Raw genomic sequence first — 17,448 nt, 5'->3', positions numbered from 1 at the left:
AAAAGAGAGGCACATTCCTTGTCTTCAATGAACTTACATTCTAGTAAGGGGATATGGATAATACACAAATTCTAGGGAAGTGAAAAAACTATTATATCATTCATAAAAACTTATCATGTTGTATTTCTCAGAGGCATTAAAAGATTTTTAAAGAGCCTGGTCTATCACATAAAAACAGTTCATGTTTCAGTGAGTTACGTCTGAATCAGATATACACTACTAGAAGTATAAAAGGAATTAGAATCTATCTCCTCCAAACCTGCTCTGTGAATGAGACTGGCAGAAGGATTTGATGTAAAATCTCAGATTCTATATAAACTTAGCCATTTGTGCTTACTTTCCGTAGGTAGCATATCCATAAACAACATTCACCCTCTCTACTCAAAAGTTCTTTTATGCATCAGAAAGTCTGTTTTATAGAATAAGTTTTTGGCAGCAAAAGTATTTGTGCTTTGTGGTGACCTATGGCTTTTTTTTTAAACCCCATATTGTTATATACTTGCATCAACGGCAGCCAGGAATGAGTCCCTCGAAGATGAAAAGTCATAAAGACTCTCTATTCTAAACTATTGCCACTGTTAACAGCTTTAAGAAAACAGAGATTGTTCAGTTCAATGTTTACCAAAATGTAGCTTCAGCTCTACTCCTTGAGAGTCACTTTTGGGGTGTTTGTTAAAAATATAGAATCCTGGGCCTCCATTGTAGGTGTATAGAGTCTGTATGTGTAACAAGATCTCCCACATAAATCAAGTGCCAAATAATGCTTGGGAAGCATTACTCTAACAAAGAGGACTAAAGTCATCTACTAAATGGCAGCAATTACAATCTTCTACATTCTCTTTCTGTGTAGACAACTTATATTTTAAAAAATGTGTTGGCTGTCATTGAAGGATACAAGTTTGCAATTCAGAGTCACGACATTTTCAGTTTCTTGAGGTTGATGTGAGAATTAAAGCTCTTGATGGAAATAACCCAGCACAGTGCTTGGCACACAGCAGTAGCTCAATCAGTGGTAGAGGTGACCAGTGTTGTATCTCCCCCAAATACTCCTCTCACACAACTGTGTGAATGGTGTTTCAGAAAAAAATACTCCTCTCACACAACTTTATGAATGGTGGTTCAGATAAAATTATTAAAGTTGTTTTATCAGTACACTGATAGAAATCTCTCTGTGTATCTAGCTTTTGTTTGCCCATTTTTCTTCATCTCAAACTACAAATAGGTCTCTGACTTCAAGATATCCCAAGAAAATTGTATTTCTCTTACATTTTTTTAAATAGAGGAAACTTTAGACAGTGCCAATCACTATGATGTGCCACTCTGCTGACCCCTAAGTAATTTCTCTATTCACTGTGTGCTGGTACCCTAAATTTCCACACACCCCACGCCCAGCGCATGTTACTTGAATTACCTTATTTAACCTATTTGCACTACACTGCAGGAGTATTAAGGGTCAAATAGGCTATTGCGGCTGTCTGAGGAAGTTCACTATTAAAAAAAGGGCTGCTCTAAGAACTAAATAATGTAAGAGAAAGCTCTTTGAAAAATGTAAGCTGAAACAGAAAGCTCTATGTAAAGTAAGAGAAGAATGTAAGTATTTTTAAATTGTGACACAATTTCTGTGGAAAGATATTTCCTAAGACCCACTCAAATATTTCACAAAGGATTATTTTGAAACCTAACCCATTTCATATTTTCACACTTTATTGACACCATTAAAAATATGAATTGTCTTAGATATAACTATCATTCAACAGATTTTTTTTTCAGTGCCTACTAAGAGCCACATACTCTTTAAGACACTGGGATATAGCAGCAAAAAAAATAGAAAAAGCTTCTGCTGTCACGAAGCATACATTCTAAGGAGGAGCCAGACCATAAATAAATATAGAATCTATAGCGGGGGTAGCAAGTGCTGAGGCTCAGAATGATGACATGGGGGTGCTATTTAAAATGGTGTGCTCAGGGAGGCAGTCGTGAGTGAAGTGTGGGAGTGGGGCACACAAGTAACTGAGGACAAGTATCACAAGCAACGTAAGATAAAGTGCAAAAGCCCTACTGTGGGTAGTTCTTAGAGTGATTGATCAGTAAAGAGGTCTGTGTGGCCACAATAAACAGAGGGAAAGGGGTGGAAGAGAAGATGGGACCCTGCAGATCTTGAAGGCTAGGTAGGGATGGTGAATTTTATTCTGAGTGGGTGAAAAAATCACTGAAAGCCTGTGAATCATTCGTATATTAAAAGGATCACTTTAGTGGATATGTTGAAAATGCGTTTTAGAGTTAACGGTGCAAGCAAGGAAACCAGTTAGAAGAACTCCGCAATGGTCCAAGCAAGAGGTGTCCACAGCGGTAAAGAGAGGGTGAAGAATGGGCAGGTTCTGGAGACGCCTGGAAGGCAGAGATCACAGAATTTACAAACAAAGAGGATACAAGCTTTGACAAAGGAAAAAAAACGATAGTTGAACATCCTTTCCCTACCTCCTTCTGGGTTCCAAATTTGTTTTGTTAGCTATTACCTTCTACCACTCTCCTCCTACCCATCTATAGTTAATAATTGTCCTCAAAATAACATTAAATAAGCATTTACTTTCCAGCCCTAGTGCTGCCTGTGGGGGTAGCAAGTGCTAAGATACAATGAATGACAGGAAGTTGGGGATGCTATTTTAAGTAGGAATGGCCATGGAAGCAGAAAGACAAACAGAGTGAAGAAGTCAGCATGCAAATAGCTCTGAAAGAATGTTCTGAGTGGGGTGATTTCAAGAGCAAAGCACAGAATACTGTCTCTCACACTTACAGTAATTTGTAATAAAGGTTATAGCTACAGCAAAAAATAATTCAATATGAATTCTGGATAAGAGTATTAAGAAAATAAAAATATTTATAAAAATACAATTTTCTGGACTCATTAAACAATAAAATATTCCTTCAGCAATAAGATGTATTGACAGGAATCAAATACTACTATCACTATCAGGTCATGAATTTTAACTCTAAGATAGCAAGTAGGTTAACCGCAGAATTTACAGTACCTTTTTATGATTAATTCAGTTCTATTTTTTTCATACCAGGAAACATTAGATAGCATTTATCAAGCTGAACCTGAATCTAATACAATCTGTAATAGAAACCAGGTTTCCTACTTTTAATGCACATTGATTTAATGTTATTCAGTGAGGGTACTGGTCATTTTAAAAAAACTCATTAACACATGAAAAAGTTATCTGCTAAACAGCAAAATTGTTTTTGTGAAAAAAAAGGAAAAGTAAACACAGTCTGAAAAAGTTCTAGAAAAGTGAATGGGGCTATAGAACCCTCTATGAGTCACTAGGAAATAAAAAATGAAACACTGTAATGCCCAAAGGATATTAAAGCTAATCCAAGTAATGCAAAAAGTCAGCTCAGAAAAGGTAGATATCAACATCAAGAGGGATACAAATAAAGCAAAATACAAAGAGCTGCCTCATTGATCTATTAGATTTATAATCCAAATTGAATTTTAAACTTAAAATGGAAAGATATATCAAATAATCATTACTTCAGTAGGACTTACTTAAAATGCACTGTCTGTACAACATATAGAGAATGTAAAATCTTAAGAAATACTTTATTTATTGAAGAAATAAAATCAGACCTAACATCATTTCAATATCAGAAAAAAAAAACTTATGATCACACATTTATTTTGTATAATAGACTATCATGTATTGTCCCTGTTTATTTTAATATTCAGTTTAAACAAATCATGAGTATATCAAAATTACTGCCTAATAGATACAACTGCAATTAGCTTTCATTATTCAAAAGGATGACAATATTGTCAGGGTCACTAACAAACATAAGTATGATCCTATTTCTGTCCTTTTGAGTCTCTTCTACTCACCTGAAGAGGTCTCCAAATTTACTTCTGAGGTGGCTACATGACACATAGAGATCATAGAGGTAGGCTAAGATGCATCTTTCAGGGGAAGAACATTCTGAGGGGTTTACGACATGCTTGACCACACCACACAACCTGAGGAGAAAAATATACGAAGAAATGAGACACAGATTTGCTACTATATGGGTTATCATTTGACTCTTTTAGAGTGAAAATATGTATTATTTGGGTAAGAAAAAAGATATTGGATTGTTGAAACTAATAAATAGAATAGTAAATAACTCAGTACAATATAATTTTTCTATTATGACACTGAAATAGATTTTTAAAAAACTTCAGAAATGTCACTGATGACAAGAAACAAAAGCAATGAAAGAAATTCCTTCATAAAGAAGGTACGTATGGAGGAATCCACCAATTAAGTTGCTGTGACTGAGACACAAAAGGAAAACTGTTGTAGAGAGCCCCTGCCTCCTCAGATTCACAAATTCAGTCAGTGTGCAAAGATTCCCAAGTTTTCTCCTTTGTAAAGGAGCAATGCTTCAAAGCAGTCAATCTGGGAAACCCATTTTCAAGTGCACAAGCAGTTCATGGTTTGGAGTCACATTCCCCTTATGCATGTATACATTCCCCTATGTATACAAACTAGTAATAAATTCATTTTAGTTTATCTTATATAGGAAGATAAAGCCCCTTCTGTTTTGTGATATTCTGTATAACTCCTGTAGTTATAGGCCTCTTTGTCCATAGTCCATACAACACAGAAGTCCATACACCACAGATGTAAACACTTGTGGTCCATTCACCTATCTGTGCATCTGATTCCATCACCATCTTGTATTTTGTTACAGGGCTCAGCCATTATATTATACTACTGGAGTCACAGATGACAGATTATTAAAGATGAAAAAAGCTTTAGAAACTATCTGATTCACCATCCTTATTGTATACAGGAGGCTCTGAGAGGCAGAAAGGTGGGGTGACTTGCTCAAAGGCAAAGAGCTAGTTCTAGCAGAAGCAAGACAACAGCTTAGGTTTCCAGACTCCCAGATGAAACTCCTCTGCACTATTCAGGTGAAAGGGCAAAGTGGAGAGAATATAGGATGTCTAGGCCAAGGAGGACAATGGAATCACAGGTACCATAGGTGGAACCAAGGAGACTTCTTGAGGAAATGGCAATGTAGTACCCCAAACCCTGTGAACTGACATCAACAGATGGGACTACCTGGCAGCAGGTAAAAGCTGCCAATTAGAACAAAAGTGTCACACAATTAAGAAGAAAAGTAATGATTCAACCTGTTAACTACATAAACAAGCAAACCCAAAACTATGCAGCCATAAAAAAGAACAAAATCATGCTCTTTGCAGCAATATAGACGCACCTGCAGGCCATTATCCTAAGCAAACTAATGCAGAAACAGAAAGCCAAGCACATATTCTCACTGTAAGTGGGAGCTAAACATGAGGTACATGTGGACATAAGGATGAGAACAACAGACACTGGGGACTACTGAAGTGGGGAGACAGAGAGCAGGGGAAAGGTCTGCAAAACTACCTACTGAGTACTATGCTCACTTCCTGATGGTTTCAATTATACCCCGAAACCTCAGCACCAAACAACATACCTTTGTAATAAACCTGTACTTATACCCTCTTATTCTAAAATAAAAGTTAAATGAAATCCTGATATTATCTATAAAGCGAAGAATTATTTTGTGACTAAAGTAAATAAACATTTATTGAGAGTCTGTTAGGCTTAGGTATCCATCGTATAGTAGTCAGTGTTTCCTCAACTTCTTTGATTTGCCAGCAATAAGAAAAACATTTCACATCGTGATCCAGTGTACTCATTCACATAAGTACAAAGAAGTGAAATAATAGTTTTAAGAATAATACTTATCCTTACTAATATAAGGTAAAAATATGACAAAGTTAAGGTCAAATATGATTTTATGAATATTTAACAGGATAAAAATTTTCAAGGCCAAACTAAATGATACTGAAATCAATTTCAAAATAGCAATATTAAAAACAAAAACAAAAACTTGTCACAAACCATTAAATTCATTTCATGACCAACTAATGGGTTTCAATATACTATTTTAAAAGTAGAACAGATTAAACAGCATGAATAAGCTTCCAGTTCGAAAGATTTTTATTAAAATCTGTGAGATTTATTAGCTATGTGATATAGGGTACATCACTTCACCAAACACTTAACAGGCCTGAATCTCAATTTCTTGGGCTGTAAAATAATACTAAATTCAAACTTTATACAGTAGTTGAGTTATTAAATAATTCTCTATTTCCTGAATTCTAATATGTAAATGTTCTTACATTCTGACGTTTTTAGGATGTTTCAGATTTCATTTCATAACATGTAATTAATACAAATAAAGGTAGCATTTCCTCTTTCCCAGAAGAGCTACTGTTAAATTGATATCATTCTAGGATAGCATATAAATTGATTACATGTGCTAGATTAAAAAAATAAAAGGTACTATAAAACCAAAGAACCCCATGATTCTTTTGAGTTCAGAAGGAAAAACTGAAGAAATAACAGGTTGTCTTTCTGTGTTTAAATAAAAAGCCCTGGAGAGTGGATAAAAAGCAGCTTATGTAGGTTTTTGAGAGCTCATTACACTAATTTGGTGCCCTTAGCCTCAGTCTTTAATGGGGGTGGTATTAGCTAATTCTGTAGCTCAACTTCACTAGTAGCGTAAGCCCCAGCCTACAACTGAAAATGAAGTCATTTGTTCTAGATTAATTCTTATCAAAAGATTTCTTTAATCAAAGAAATGCAATTGAAGAACCAAATTTCTAAGATGATAATGTATGCAAAGCTTATTTGATATTGAGTCTGCAAACATAAACTGAAATTACATGAATAAAGAAGTTACAGCATTCACTATTCATAATATGCCAGGATGCTGGCTAACATTAACCGTAGAGTGCTATAATTGACTAGCTTTGTACTTAGAAACCAGGGAGAGGGAAGAAAGGCAAGGAGGAAGGGAAGAAGGAATCACACATTATTAGAAAGAACATACTTTACATGCTTAGATCTTTTTGATCAATGTTTTCTGGCAAGAGTGTTCTTTAACCATGTTTTAATTAAAACAGGTATCAGTACTATTTTTCTTTTAAAACCACTACAATTTTTCATCACTAGTTATACATTCTGAGATTGGAAAAACAACAATGACATGCTATATACCAACCCTTCAAACACCTGGGCTGTCTGATCAGGATTCAAGATCAGACAACTGTGATAGCGCCTGAGAACAGCCACGATGCAGACACACAGTCCTGTTGTATAACTTCCTGCCAGGCTGGAGGATTTTAGGAGCAGTTCAGCTTCCACAACACTCAGTTCATTTAGTAACTGTAACAGGAGAAAAGACTGAATAAAAATGTAGGTGCCAAAACAAATAGAGAAAACATTTATTTTTATAAACCATAGATATACTGAGTCATTACACTACAAATACATTCCCTGAATTTAACTTTTTAAAAATTTTTAATCCTTTTCCAATTTATAGAGTTGTTCTTCTGTCTAGACATCAGGATGTATACAATTAGGAAGTACCCAGTGCTGAAATAAGGTACTGAAACTTTATGGCAGTGCAAGGTCCTGGACTGTATAATTTTAGAAAACCCCACCCCTCACTTTTCTCCCCTTTGTCTTTTTAATAAAATGAAAGTTATTTGAAGTTATCTGGCTTTTCTTTTCATTAACAAAGTTAATATCTCCTATAAAATAAACAAAGGAAACCAAGTCTTATTTCTGTTTGCTAATAACAGAAGTAAATAATGAACTCAAATGTGCATAAGAAATAACACAGTGGGGCAAATCAAATTATAAGGTTTCTTCTGGCTCTTAACCTAAAACATGCTCTATTATAAAGAGCAAATACACTTTCATCTTTCCTTCAGCAAAATAACAAAGACCAAAAGAAAAACAACAACAACAAAAAAAACAGAAGAAACACTCAAAACTCTCACATTTTTAAATGGTATATATTTTGGCACCAATGATAATTATTTAACTGAAAACTATGAACACAACTTTAAATAAAATATTAGTTTAAGACTGTTAATTCACAATGTCTAAATTATTCAAAATTGTACTATGTCCCTAAAATAATGTTAATGCACAGCAATTGGTTCATTTGATTTTTATTTTTTAAATTTTATTTATTTATTTATTTTTGAGACAGGGCCTTGCACTGTCCCACAGGCTTGAGTGCAGTTGTATGATCATGGCTCATTGCATCCTTGACCTCCTGGGCTTAAGTGAGTCTCCTGCCTCAGCCTCCCAAGTAGCTGGGACTACAGGCATGCAACCAGCTAATTTTTAAATTTTTTGTGGAGATGGGGTCTCACTAAGTTGCCCAGGGTGGTCTAAAACTCCTAGATTCAAGCAATCCTCCTACCTCGGCCTCCCAAAGTGCCAGGATTACAAGCACAAGCCACTGTGCCCAGCTAATTGGCTCACTTTAAATCGCACAATGCCTGCTGGATTTGCTTTCCTAAAAGTAAGAGAAACATGGTCTCTTTGACACCTGTATTGCGAAGTCAATTAGTCCATTGATGTTCAGTGCTGGCTCCATGAGATCAAAGATGAGCTGAATGTGGTGAGCCAAAGGGAGATGATAGGATGTTCCTGACGCAAAGCTTGTGATTTGTTCTAGCACATTGTTAGAAATCTGTGCAAACAAAAGCAAAAATATTGTAAGACCAATATTCCAAATAATCTTTTACTAAGATAAATCATTTTTACATTTTAAGACAGTTGAATTTATACATGATTCTACTTTGACGAAAGTCAAAACATGTTTCTATAGAAACTATAAAACCATGTACAAAGAAAATGATTTTTTCATAACTACAATTTTAAAAAATACAAAAAGTTGTCATTCAGATCTAAATCTTAAGTATTCTAATGGTAGAACAACTACAAATATTAATGTTTAGACACATCCATTTGAATATCAATGGATCTGTAAAGCAAAACAGATGTGTTTTCTTCTCAATTTCGTAGTATTTTATTTCAATCATCAACAGATTTCTCATCAATTGCAATACAGGACCAAACTCTAATAACCTAACTATTTCATTAGCTATTACTTTATATGTCACTGATTATTATCATAAGGACAAAAAAAGTACATAATAAAAATTAATCCTTCGAGGAAGGCAACCTGACACTTAAAAGAACTACTCAATAGTCTGAGATACTTCCAAGTATGTTTATAAAATATATGTCTAAAACCATTAAGGCTGAGAAAATATAGTGCATGAAAAAAAATTTTAAGGAACTTAGAATACTGCAAATGCATAATAAAACAGCTTTAAATGGCTACCTGAGATGTCACTTGATGTTGATCAAAATATGAAAGGAGCTGGAGTTTAGTGAACACAGTCTCCAGTGTTGGAAATGTCTCCTGTTTGTTCTTCCTGGCTTTTTGTCCTTCGTCCCCAACTACATAAACATAAAGCAGCTCCATTATTTTCCATTTAATAGAAGCTCTTGACATTTTTAATGGATACTTTTTTTTTTAAAGTATAGCATACATACAGAAAAGTGCACAAATACTATGAATTTCAATAAAATAAATACACAATAAGATTTTTGAATACAAAGTAACAGAATGGAATCTCAGAAACTCTCTCAGGCCTCTCTATGCATGTCTCCCTCCCTAAGAGAACAAAATCCTGACATCTAACAACTTAGATTGCTATTGCCTACACTGGAACTTTATATAAAGGAAATCATATAGTATATGCTTTCCACATCTGGCATCTTGCTATCAACAGTATGCTTTTAGATTGATTCATATTGCTGAGGTAATTTTAATTTGTTCTAAAAACTAATAATTCTCACTTATTTACAGTATTCCAATGTGTGACTGTACCATCATTTACTTAACCATCCTAGTGAGTAGTTTCCAGATTTTAGCTATCATAAAAAGTGCCTTTATGAACATTTCTCACTAAACAACTTTTAAATTACAATGATATCCACCATGAAGGTGGGGAGATCTCCTGGGCTCACTTTGACTTAATCAAACACTTGCTTGGCATCTTCTTTGGAGACTCATCTTGTTACTTTTCTGACACAGTTTAATATATTAAAAAAAAATAAATTACATGATTCCTTTTTTAATGGTGGCAAAAAATTAAATCACTCCACATTAATGAAGAAGTGCCATGTTTATCAAATTAGCATAAAGAGGTTTGAAGAAAATTCCAATTAAAAAAAATAAGCATTGCTTATTCTAGGGGTACTCTTCTTAACTGGTCTAACAATAAGATCCAAAACTAGATTCAATCTTGCTTTTAAATACTTTAATATTTTATATTTACAAAGATAAATCTAAAAACAAAAAGGAAAAGTTGGATATATGATTGATAATGTCATTTCTAGCACTGTGATTCTAAGTAGTTAAAGGCTACCAAGACAAGAGTTCTACTCCTCACACTGTCCTCTTCTTTAGGAAAGTTTAATTTCAGAGAACAAATGTTACTTTACAGATTTCTCTATTAAAGACACAAGAAATGAACAAGATTTCACTGAAGTCAAAAATATTTTGCTAATGGCAAATGTAATGGTCTTAAACAATAACATGAAAATAAAAGAGACTTCTCTTTCAACAATAAGCAATTAGTGGTTAGAGTCAAAAACAAAATAAAACAAAACACCAGAAGGCTGGCTCTTTTCTAATTCCCTAAATAAAGAAACCTTGATGCCAGAGTACATCAGAATTTAAAGGTGCTGGGGTAACATAAGTTACAAGCTTGTGCCACTTTTGGCCAGTAACACCAAACATAATGCAAAGATTAGGAACTAACAAATTCATTAAACCTGCTTATTTTTTCAATATCTATTCTCAGAAGTACAAATTATGTATGAAATTTTGCCTTCACTGTAGCTGCTCACATGTCATAAGCATGTTTAAAATAACCAAGTTTTGAATTTTTCATTTACTAACATCTTTGATCCAAGGCTGAAGAGCTAACATCAACAGTCTTGTGCACAAAATGCCTTACAAGTGAAATTAATGTATTGATTCAGTTCTTCCTTTCCTGGGACAAAACAAATAAACAATAACAACAGACTCAAAGAAGTAGATCCTACTAAAAACTCCCAAGTGCACCTTTTTATTTGTTTGTGCTAATAGACTCCATTTATCTATATATCACTAACTTCTTATAACTTCATCTAAAAGAATGTAATTGGTTCTTAGCAATTTATACTCATTTTAACAGCAAAATGTAAGAAATCAGTGGTGGTTCTCAATGAAATACTTTATTTTAATGATATTTACATGAGTAACATTATAGTCAATATGTATTTTCCTCAACTTTCTTATGTTAATTTGCTTTTATAACGTATTATTGCTCTTTTGTTGCTTAATTTTGATTTTCCTTTTTAAAAATCTTTAAATCCTGAAACTTTAGCCTCTTAAAGGTTGTCATAGTAAGCTTCACTAATATTTTCCAAAGATACACCATTGACAACCAAAAAAGATAACTGGTCAAAGCAAATGAAAAATGAACTTTGATCATTCAACTGGAAATGTTATTTAAATTTTATATTATAAATTCCCCTAGGCAAGACCTGGCTGATCTGACAACACTCCTAATGAGTTGGTTCCTCAAAATATTATTTTCATGTGTTCCCAGAAATCAAATATATGCTAACACAAGGTCTGTTTTCCTTACCAGTACTCATGTTGCTGAAAAAAGTGGGCATATTTCCATTAATATGAAGTACAGTTAGTTAATTTCTGGTGCCTACACTAAGTTTTAACTAGTGACTTAAAATTAAGATTATTTACAAGACAGCAGCTCACTACATCCCAAATGAACAGCTTTCTGGTTAAGGAACTTTATCTAAAATGAAAGAAAGTCAAAAATCCCCTCCCAACGATGTGGTTCCACAGATGATGTTTCTATTTACTGATAAAGGTTGAGGATCCCTATTCTGAGAATCCAAAATCTGAAATTCTCCAAAATATGAAACTTTGAGTGCAGACATAATGCCACAAGTAGAAAATTCCACACTTGATCTCACGTGACAGGTCAGTCAAAATGTAGACACACAACACAGTTTATTAAGCATCCCCAAGAGAAAAATAAAATTACTTTCAGAGTATGTATATAAAGTGTATATGAAACATAAATGAGTTTCATGTTTAGACTTGGGTCTCATCCCCAAGATTTCTCATTATATATGCAAATATTCAAAAATGTGAAAATATCCAAAATCCAAAACCCTTCTGGTCCCAAGCAGTTCGTATAAGGAATACTTCACCTGTTTCTCAAAAGGCAGCACAGAACAACAATGTTTTCTGCTTTGTGAGTTCATATGCTAGAATTGCCTACTTGAGGGACTGCTACAAAGACAGGACAAACTGTAGTGTGGCATTAAAAAGCTGTGAAGGAAGTTTGTAGGCTCAACAGAAAAGGATACCACATTGCTTCCTTCCCCTTCCCATACCCCTCAGCCTTCTAAAAAGTTCCATAGGATCTGGAAAGACCCTCTAAAAATAATTTAGATAAAATATGTATTACGAACCTCCTGAAGGAAATACTGACTCCCCCCCAACCCCATTTCCAAGTATACCAAAAGTAGTTTTAAATATTCTTTGCTAGCGAGTTTCAGGGCTTCTAAATTCAATCTTCTAAACGCAACTGTTTCCTCTTCTCTAAGACAGAGAAAACACCAAAACAACAGATAAACAGTTTTCTTAGACAGAGCACTTTCTTTTTTCAAATTCAATAACGACACGTCAACAAGAAGGTTTCATTTCCCTTCCACAACTCTTGGCTGCTTCCTCAGAGAGCTGAGGTATTTCAAAGTCCTTAACTGGGAATGGAAGAGAGTTAGGGAAGGTGATGCGAATAACAGGAAGGATAACTTTCCCACTGTGTTCTGAGGACTATCACCTCTGACATCAGATACCCAGAATGCCATATGCAGATGGAAACACACTGCCTCTTGTACCATGTTTCTGCATGTGCACCATGATTGACCGGGAAGAAAGAGAACCTATCTGCATTATTAAGATCTGTATTTTTCTCTAGTAAAGATCTAGGGTGGACAAATTCTAGCAATTTATCCTGCTAAAGTCTAAGAGCTGGATCTCCTATGAAGAGTCCATAAAAAAGTATATGTACTACAGAACAGTAGGGCTCCTAGAGGTGGTTTGTACCATGTGCAGGAAGAATGTTTTTACATTGAGTAAACACAAACTTTCTTTTTCCTTCTATGATTTAAGTATTAGAGAAATAAACACCAGTGGTGGTAGCAGGATACCTAATTATATATTTAAAATAATTTGATTGCCTAATGAAATAAACAAACCTTGAAAAGAATAATTAGGCAAACGTGAAGTGGATAATTACAAAATTCCAATTACGCAATGTGGTGATACAACATAAAGGCACAGCTTCACTGTAAAAACTACGTCAAAAGGATGAGGAAAGAGCATTCCAACTAAAGAAGACATTATAGAGCAAAGATCAAATTTTCTTTTATTTGAAATCATTTGGAGATATAGGTAGTCATCACTACCTACTGCAATCATTTTTCTCAATGATGTAAGAAAAGATGAGCAAATATGCTGTCATGATTTTCAATTAACATGCAAATGTGAGTGCCCCAGAAAAAAAACTAACAAGAAGCATGGAAAATTATGGTAAGGAAACAGAGAAATGGATCTCTTCCAGACTAAGGGTTTTCAACTCATTCTTCAGTACTTCATTTATTACTACTATAGAAAATTTGAGAAGTATACCAAAAATCAGAATAAATTACCTACACCTACCTATGGAATACAATATTTTAATACAATAATATTTAATATTAATACCTTGTATTCATATTTTAATACGAGGGTTGCTATAAATGGAAACAAGGCTTTAAAATTTAAATGTGCTTGTTCACATTTCAATGTGAGAGTCATTCAGGAGGGGAAATGCTCTGTTGACAGTGACATAGAACACTTTGATAAAGACTGTGCTCAGAGGGAAGGCAAAAGGCAACAGAATGGGAGCAAATGCATTAAGGTTCTTTACCCCCTGTCTCTGTGGTGCTCTTCTTATTTAGAATTTTCAGGATATCTTTGGTAATCTTCTTCAGCTGATGCCTTGCTTCATCACGCTCTTTGCCGACTCCATAGAGAAGGATTGTGCGCTGGTTACATTCATGACTTGAAGATTCATCCTGAAAAACAGAAAATGCATTCTGAAACTCTTGTCTGCAGGGGTGGGGTTGCATTTCATATCCCTGAAATGCACTGACCACAGCACCTCCATGCTGGCTTGCGGTGGTGGCATTCCGCCCTCCCTTCAATTCACCTCAACCTCCACTGGCAACACCCTTGTTTTTCCAGTTTGGAACTTGCTAACATTATAAAAAAAAAAAAAAAAAGTGTCAACTGACCTGAAGTCTTAATAGAAGCACTTGATGTGGGCGTACCCTACAAAGTAAGTTTTGGCTATTGAAAAACTTTTCATTGTTTAAAATTGAACATGGCATTAATTTCACATCATGTAACATATTGTCTAGTCATATTTTTCCCTTAAGGAAAATGTTATCTCTTCATAAGCCTGGTTTTATATATAGCAATAGTAAATATTTACATTTAGGGAAAAATATCTTGCTAGGATCCTCAAACACCTTTATAAAAAATATTCCTGGACAGGGTGCAGTGGCTCATGTCTGTAATCCCAGTGCTTTGGGAGGCCAAGGTGGGAGGATCTCTTGAGGACAGGAGTTCAAGACCAGCCTGCAAAAGAGCGAGACTTCATCTCTACAAAACTATACATATTCCATTTATTTCCAACATGACTGTGTGAGATACATGTATATTTATTTCCAAAAGACAAAACAATAAAGCGTGTAGGTGTCATTAGGTGTGAGGCAAACAGCTGAAAATACAAACATGTTCTGACATCACCACTCTTCCCTTCTGGACCACCTCTCTACCACCACCCCATAGGCACCGTGAATCCAAGCACCATTTTTCTCCCACATGGGAAAGAAATTTAGTCACAGCATAACGAAAGCATATGCACACCACTGAACACATTCCTCAGCCAAAGTAAGAGTCCAAGATGTGCCCTCTCTTGTGCCTGGCTCTGAATCTTTCTATAGCAATTTCTCTCTTGGATTTTATAATCTTCCATTTTCTTAGAAAATGTCCAAATCTATCCTTCGGTAAACTTCCTTTTCTTACTCTATGTATATTTTTGCCCATGGCAAGCACTTACCCTTCCCAACAGCATCCATCTTATCCTAAGGAGCTTATATGAGAAAAGAATTCCTCACAGAGAAAACAAACTACACTGTGTTCCTAATTAGTAGTGGCAGCAACAAAGAACACAAACCTCAGACTAGGAGAAGTCCAATGTTTGATCTGGAGTACTTCACATGTGTACTCTGCACAAAGTAGCATATTGCTTCTGCAGCGTTAAACTAAGCGCCTGTTTTTCTCTCTCCAATTCTGTTATTTGGTTCTCAGTCTTTGTGTCAGTCTGTCTTTCTCAGGGACACACTTGCCACTGCTTCCCATTGCACTAGTTCCTTTTTTATTACACATTACAAGAAATAAACATCTATATGCCCTGCCAATCTATTTCCCACCCCCAAATGATTCTTAATGTTTCAGGTGTTCATATTTGCCAAAAAAAAAAAAAAAAGAAAGCTAGAAGCAAGTTTCTCTTAGAAGCTGTTCTTATTTAATATCCTGAGTACCTCTCCCAAATTTTCAAAAGATATTCCTAATCATAGGATACAAATGACATAAGCAGTGATCCCTAGAGCTGGCTGCGCATCTGAATGAGCTGAGCTGCTTGCTAATTTCCCATTTTCGTTGTTGCTACAGAGAATTACTGATATATATATATATATATATATATTTTTTTTTTTTTTTTTTGGTCTGGTGGGTTGTGTACATATGAACCCTAGGAAGGAAACAGGAGGGCACTAAGAAAATTATGAAAAATGAAGGCAGTGCCAGTCACGTGCTTTGGCAATTGTTTTCAGTTAAGGCATATATCAAATGGTCCTAATGTAAATATGCATGTGAAGGGTGATGACTTTAGCACAGTTATTCAGGAACTGTTTATAGAATATCTATTTAAGGCAAGACAAAATGCTAGGAACCCTGAAAAAATACAAGGATGAATTATTCCTGTCTTCAAGGAGCACAGATTCAATGTCATCAAAGTAGTATTTACAGACCTAGAAGTCCAAAGAGGGGTGGTGAAGGAAAGTATCCTAGAAAGAGCCACATGCTCCTCACAATCGCACGGGATCACTATGGCCCCAAATTTACCAATAATAGCCCAAGCTTGGGGTAAGAGAGCTGTGACTGCATGCTGGTTGTGCCACTTGCCAAGTCCATGATCTCGAATAATAAACCTTCCTAAACCTCCGATTCTTCCTCTGAAAAGCGGGGTAACATCCCTTCCTTGTAAGGTTTTCGTGAGAAAACCTGGGATAAAGCATGTAAAATGCTTTGAAGCATAATGGGCAGTGTTCATTACTGTTAATTCACATGCTAGACTTCCACTCCTCCCCTGCACATCCCCCACACCCACACCGAACTGCATTACTCAACATTTCACCAAGACTCTAGGGCACTTCCTCCCTTTGCTGTTGCTCGTCCTTACACTTAAAATACTCTCATAGCCGCAATTTCACTTGTTGAAATGCTATGTACAAATACAGTGTCAGTTCCCTCACTCTGTCACTCCAGTTTATTGAAAACCTCCCCACAGAAGGAGTAAGGAGGGGAAGTAGACTTTGGAGCATTTATTACAGTATAATTCACTTATTTTCTAGGTATTTGTTTAATGTCTGTCTTCCTCATTAGTGTGTAAATTTTGTGGAAGACTCCATGTCTGTTTTGTTCATTTCTATAATCTCCTTAATAGGCAATGAGTTAGCATTTAATATTTGTTGAACATACTAAATACAAAATAAGCGGACTAATGAACAAATATATAGCTAAAGGAATAGGGCAGAGATGAAGATAAGGAGAAAAATCAGTTTTATAGGAAACTTTACCTGATGATTAAGTGTTGAGAAAAATGAAGGGGAGATGTGAGAGACAAAGCTAGAGTAAAAAAGTTTGTAGGGTGAACTAAGTTTTAGTGGTGGGAATGAAGACTAAGAAGCAAAATGAAGAGGTATCTAAGAAGTTAGGAAAGGATCAGGCTTTTGAACCCAAGGAGTAAATGTGCATCTCACTGGACTTCAAGATGTATCCACTAGTTAAAATCTATTTATAATGTATAATAATAACTAGTATTGTTTATATTACCAAATAATCATTATTAAATAATCTATTTACAATGTATAAAAAATACATTAATACATTATAACAGCAGGGAACTTTTGAATTTACATGTAATTGCAAGGAATTTGAAGGGTAGATAGAAATGTGTAAATGTCCAGTAATTGGTTTGATATGGGCCCTAACACAGAGGTGACAGCTCGGAAATAAGGGCAGTATGTCAAGTCCTGGGAGGGGTGCAAAACCTTCACATTATGT

The 17,448-nt window shown here is 35.1% G+C and overlaps 2 protein-coding genes across 7 annotated transcripts in view; one reads left to right on the top strand and one right to left on the bottom strand.

The window, feature by feature from the left end:
* MED12L (mediator complex subunit 12L) overlaps positions 1-17,448 on the bottom strand; it is a 342,962-nt gene that overhangs the window by 71,660 nt on the left and 253,854 nt on the right. For all 6 annotated transcript variants that reach the window (XM_054480270.2, XM_054480271.2, XM_063662349.1 and 3 more), the window contains 5 exons: positions 13,964-14,111; positions 9,244-9,362; positions 8,443-8,586; positions 7,099-7,262; positions 3,881-4,012 (listed from right to left, as the gene is read on the bottom strand). In XM_054480270.2, the coding sequence (XP_054336245.1) occupies positions 3,881-4,012; positions 7,099-7,262; positions 8,443-8,586; positions 9,244-9,362; positions 13,964-14,111 (707 nt within the window). The remainder of the gene's footprint in view (positions 1-3,880; positions 4,013-7,098; positions 7,263-8,442; positions 8,587-9,243; positions 9,363-13,963; positions 14,112-17,448) is intronic.
* Positions 1-17,448, top strand: part of P2RY12 (purinergic receptor P2Y12) — a 46,885-nt gene that overhangs the window by 20,115 nt on the left and 9,322 nt on the right. The window lies entirely within an intron of this gene.

Source organism: Pongo pygmaeus, chromosome 2 (genome assembly GCF_028885625.2).
Source record: "Pongo pygmaeus isolate AG05252 chromosome 2, NHGRI_mPonPyg2-v2.0_pri, whole genome shotgun sequence".
Lineage (NCBI taxonomy): Eukaryota > Metazoa > Chordata > Mammalia > Primates > Hominidae > Pongo > Pongo pygmaeus.
This window is presented reverse-complemented; position numbering and strand designations above follow the sequence as displayed.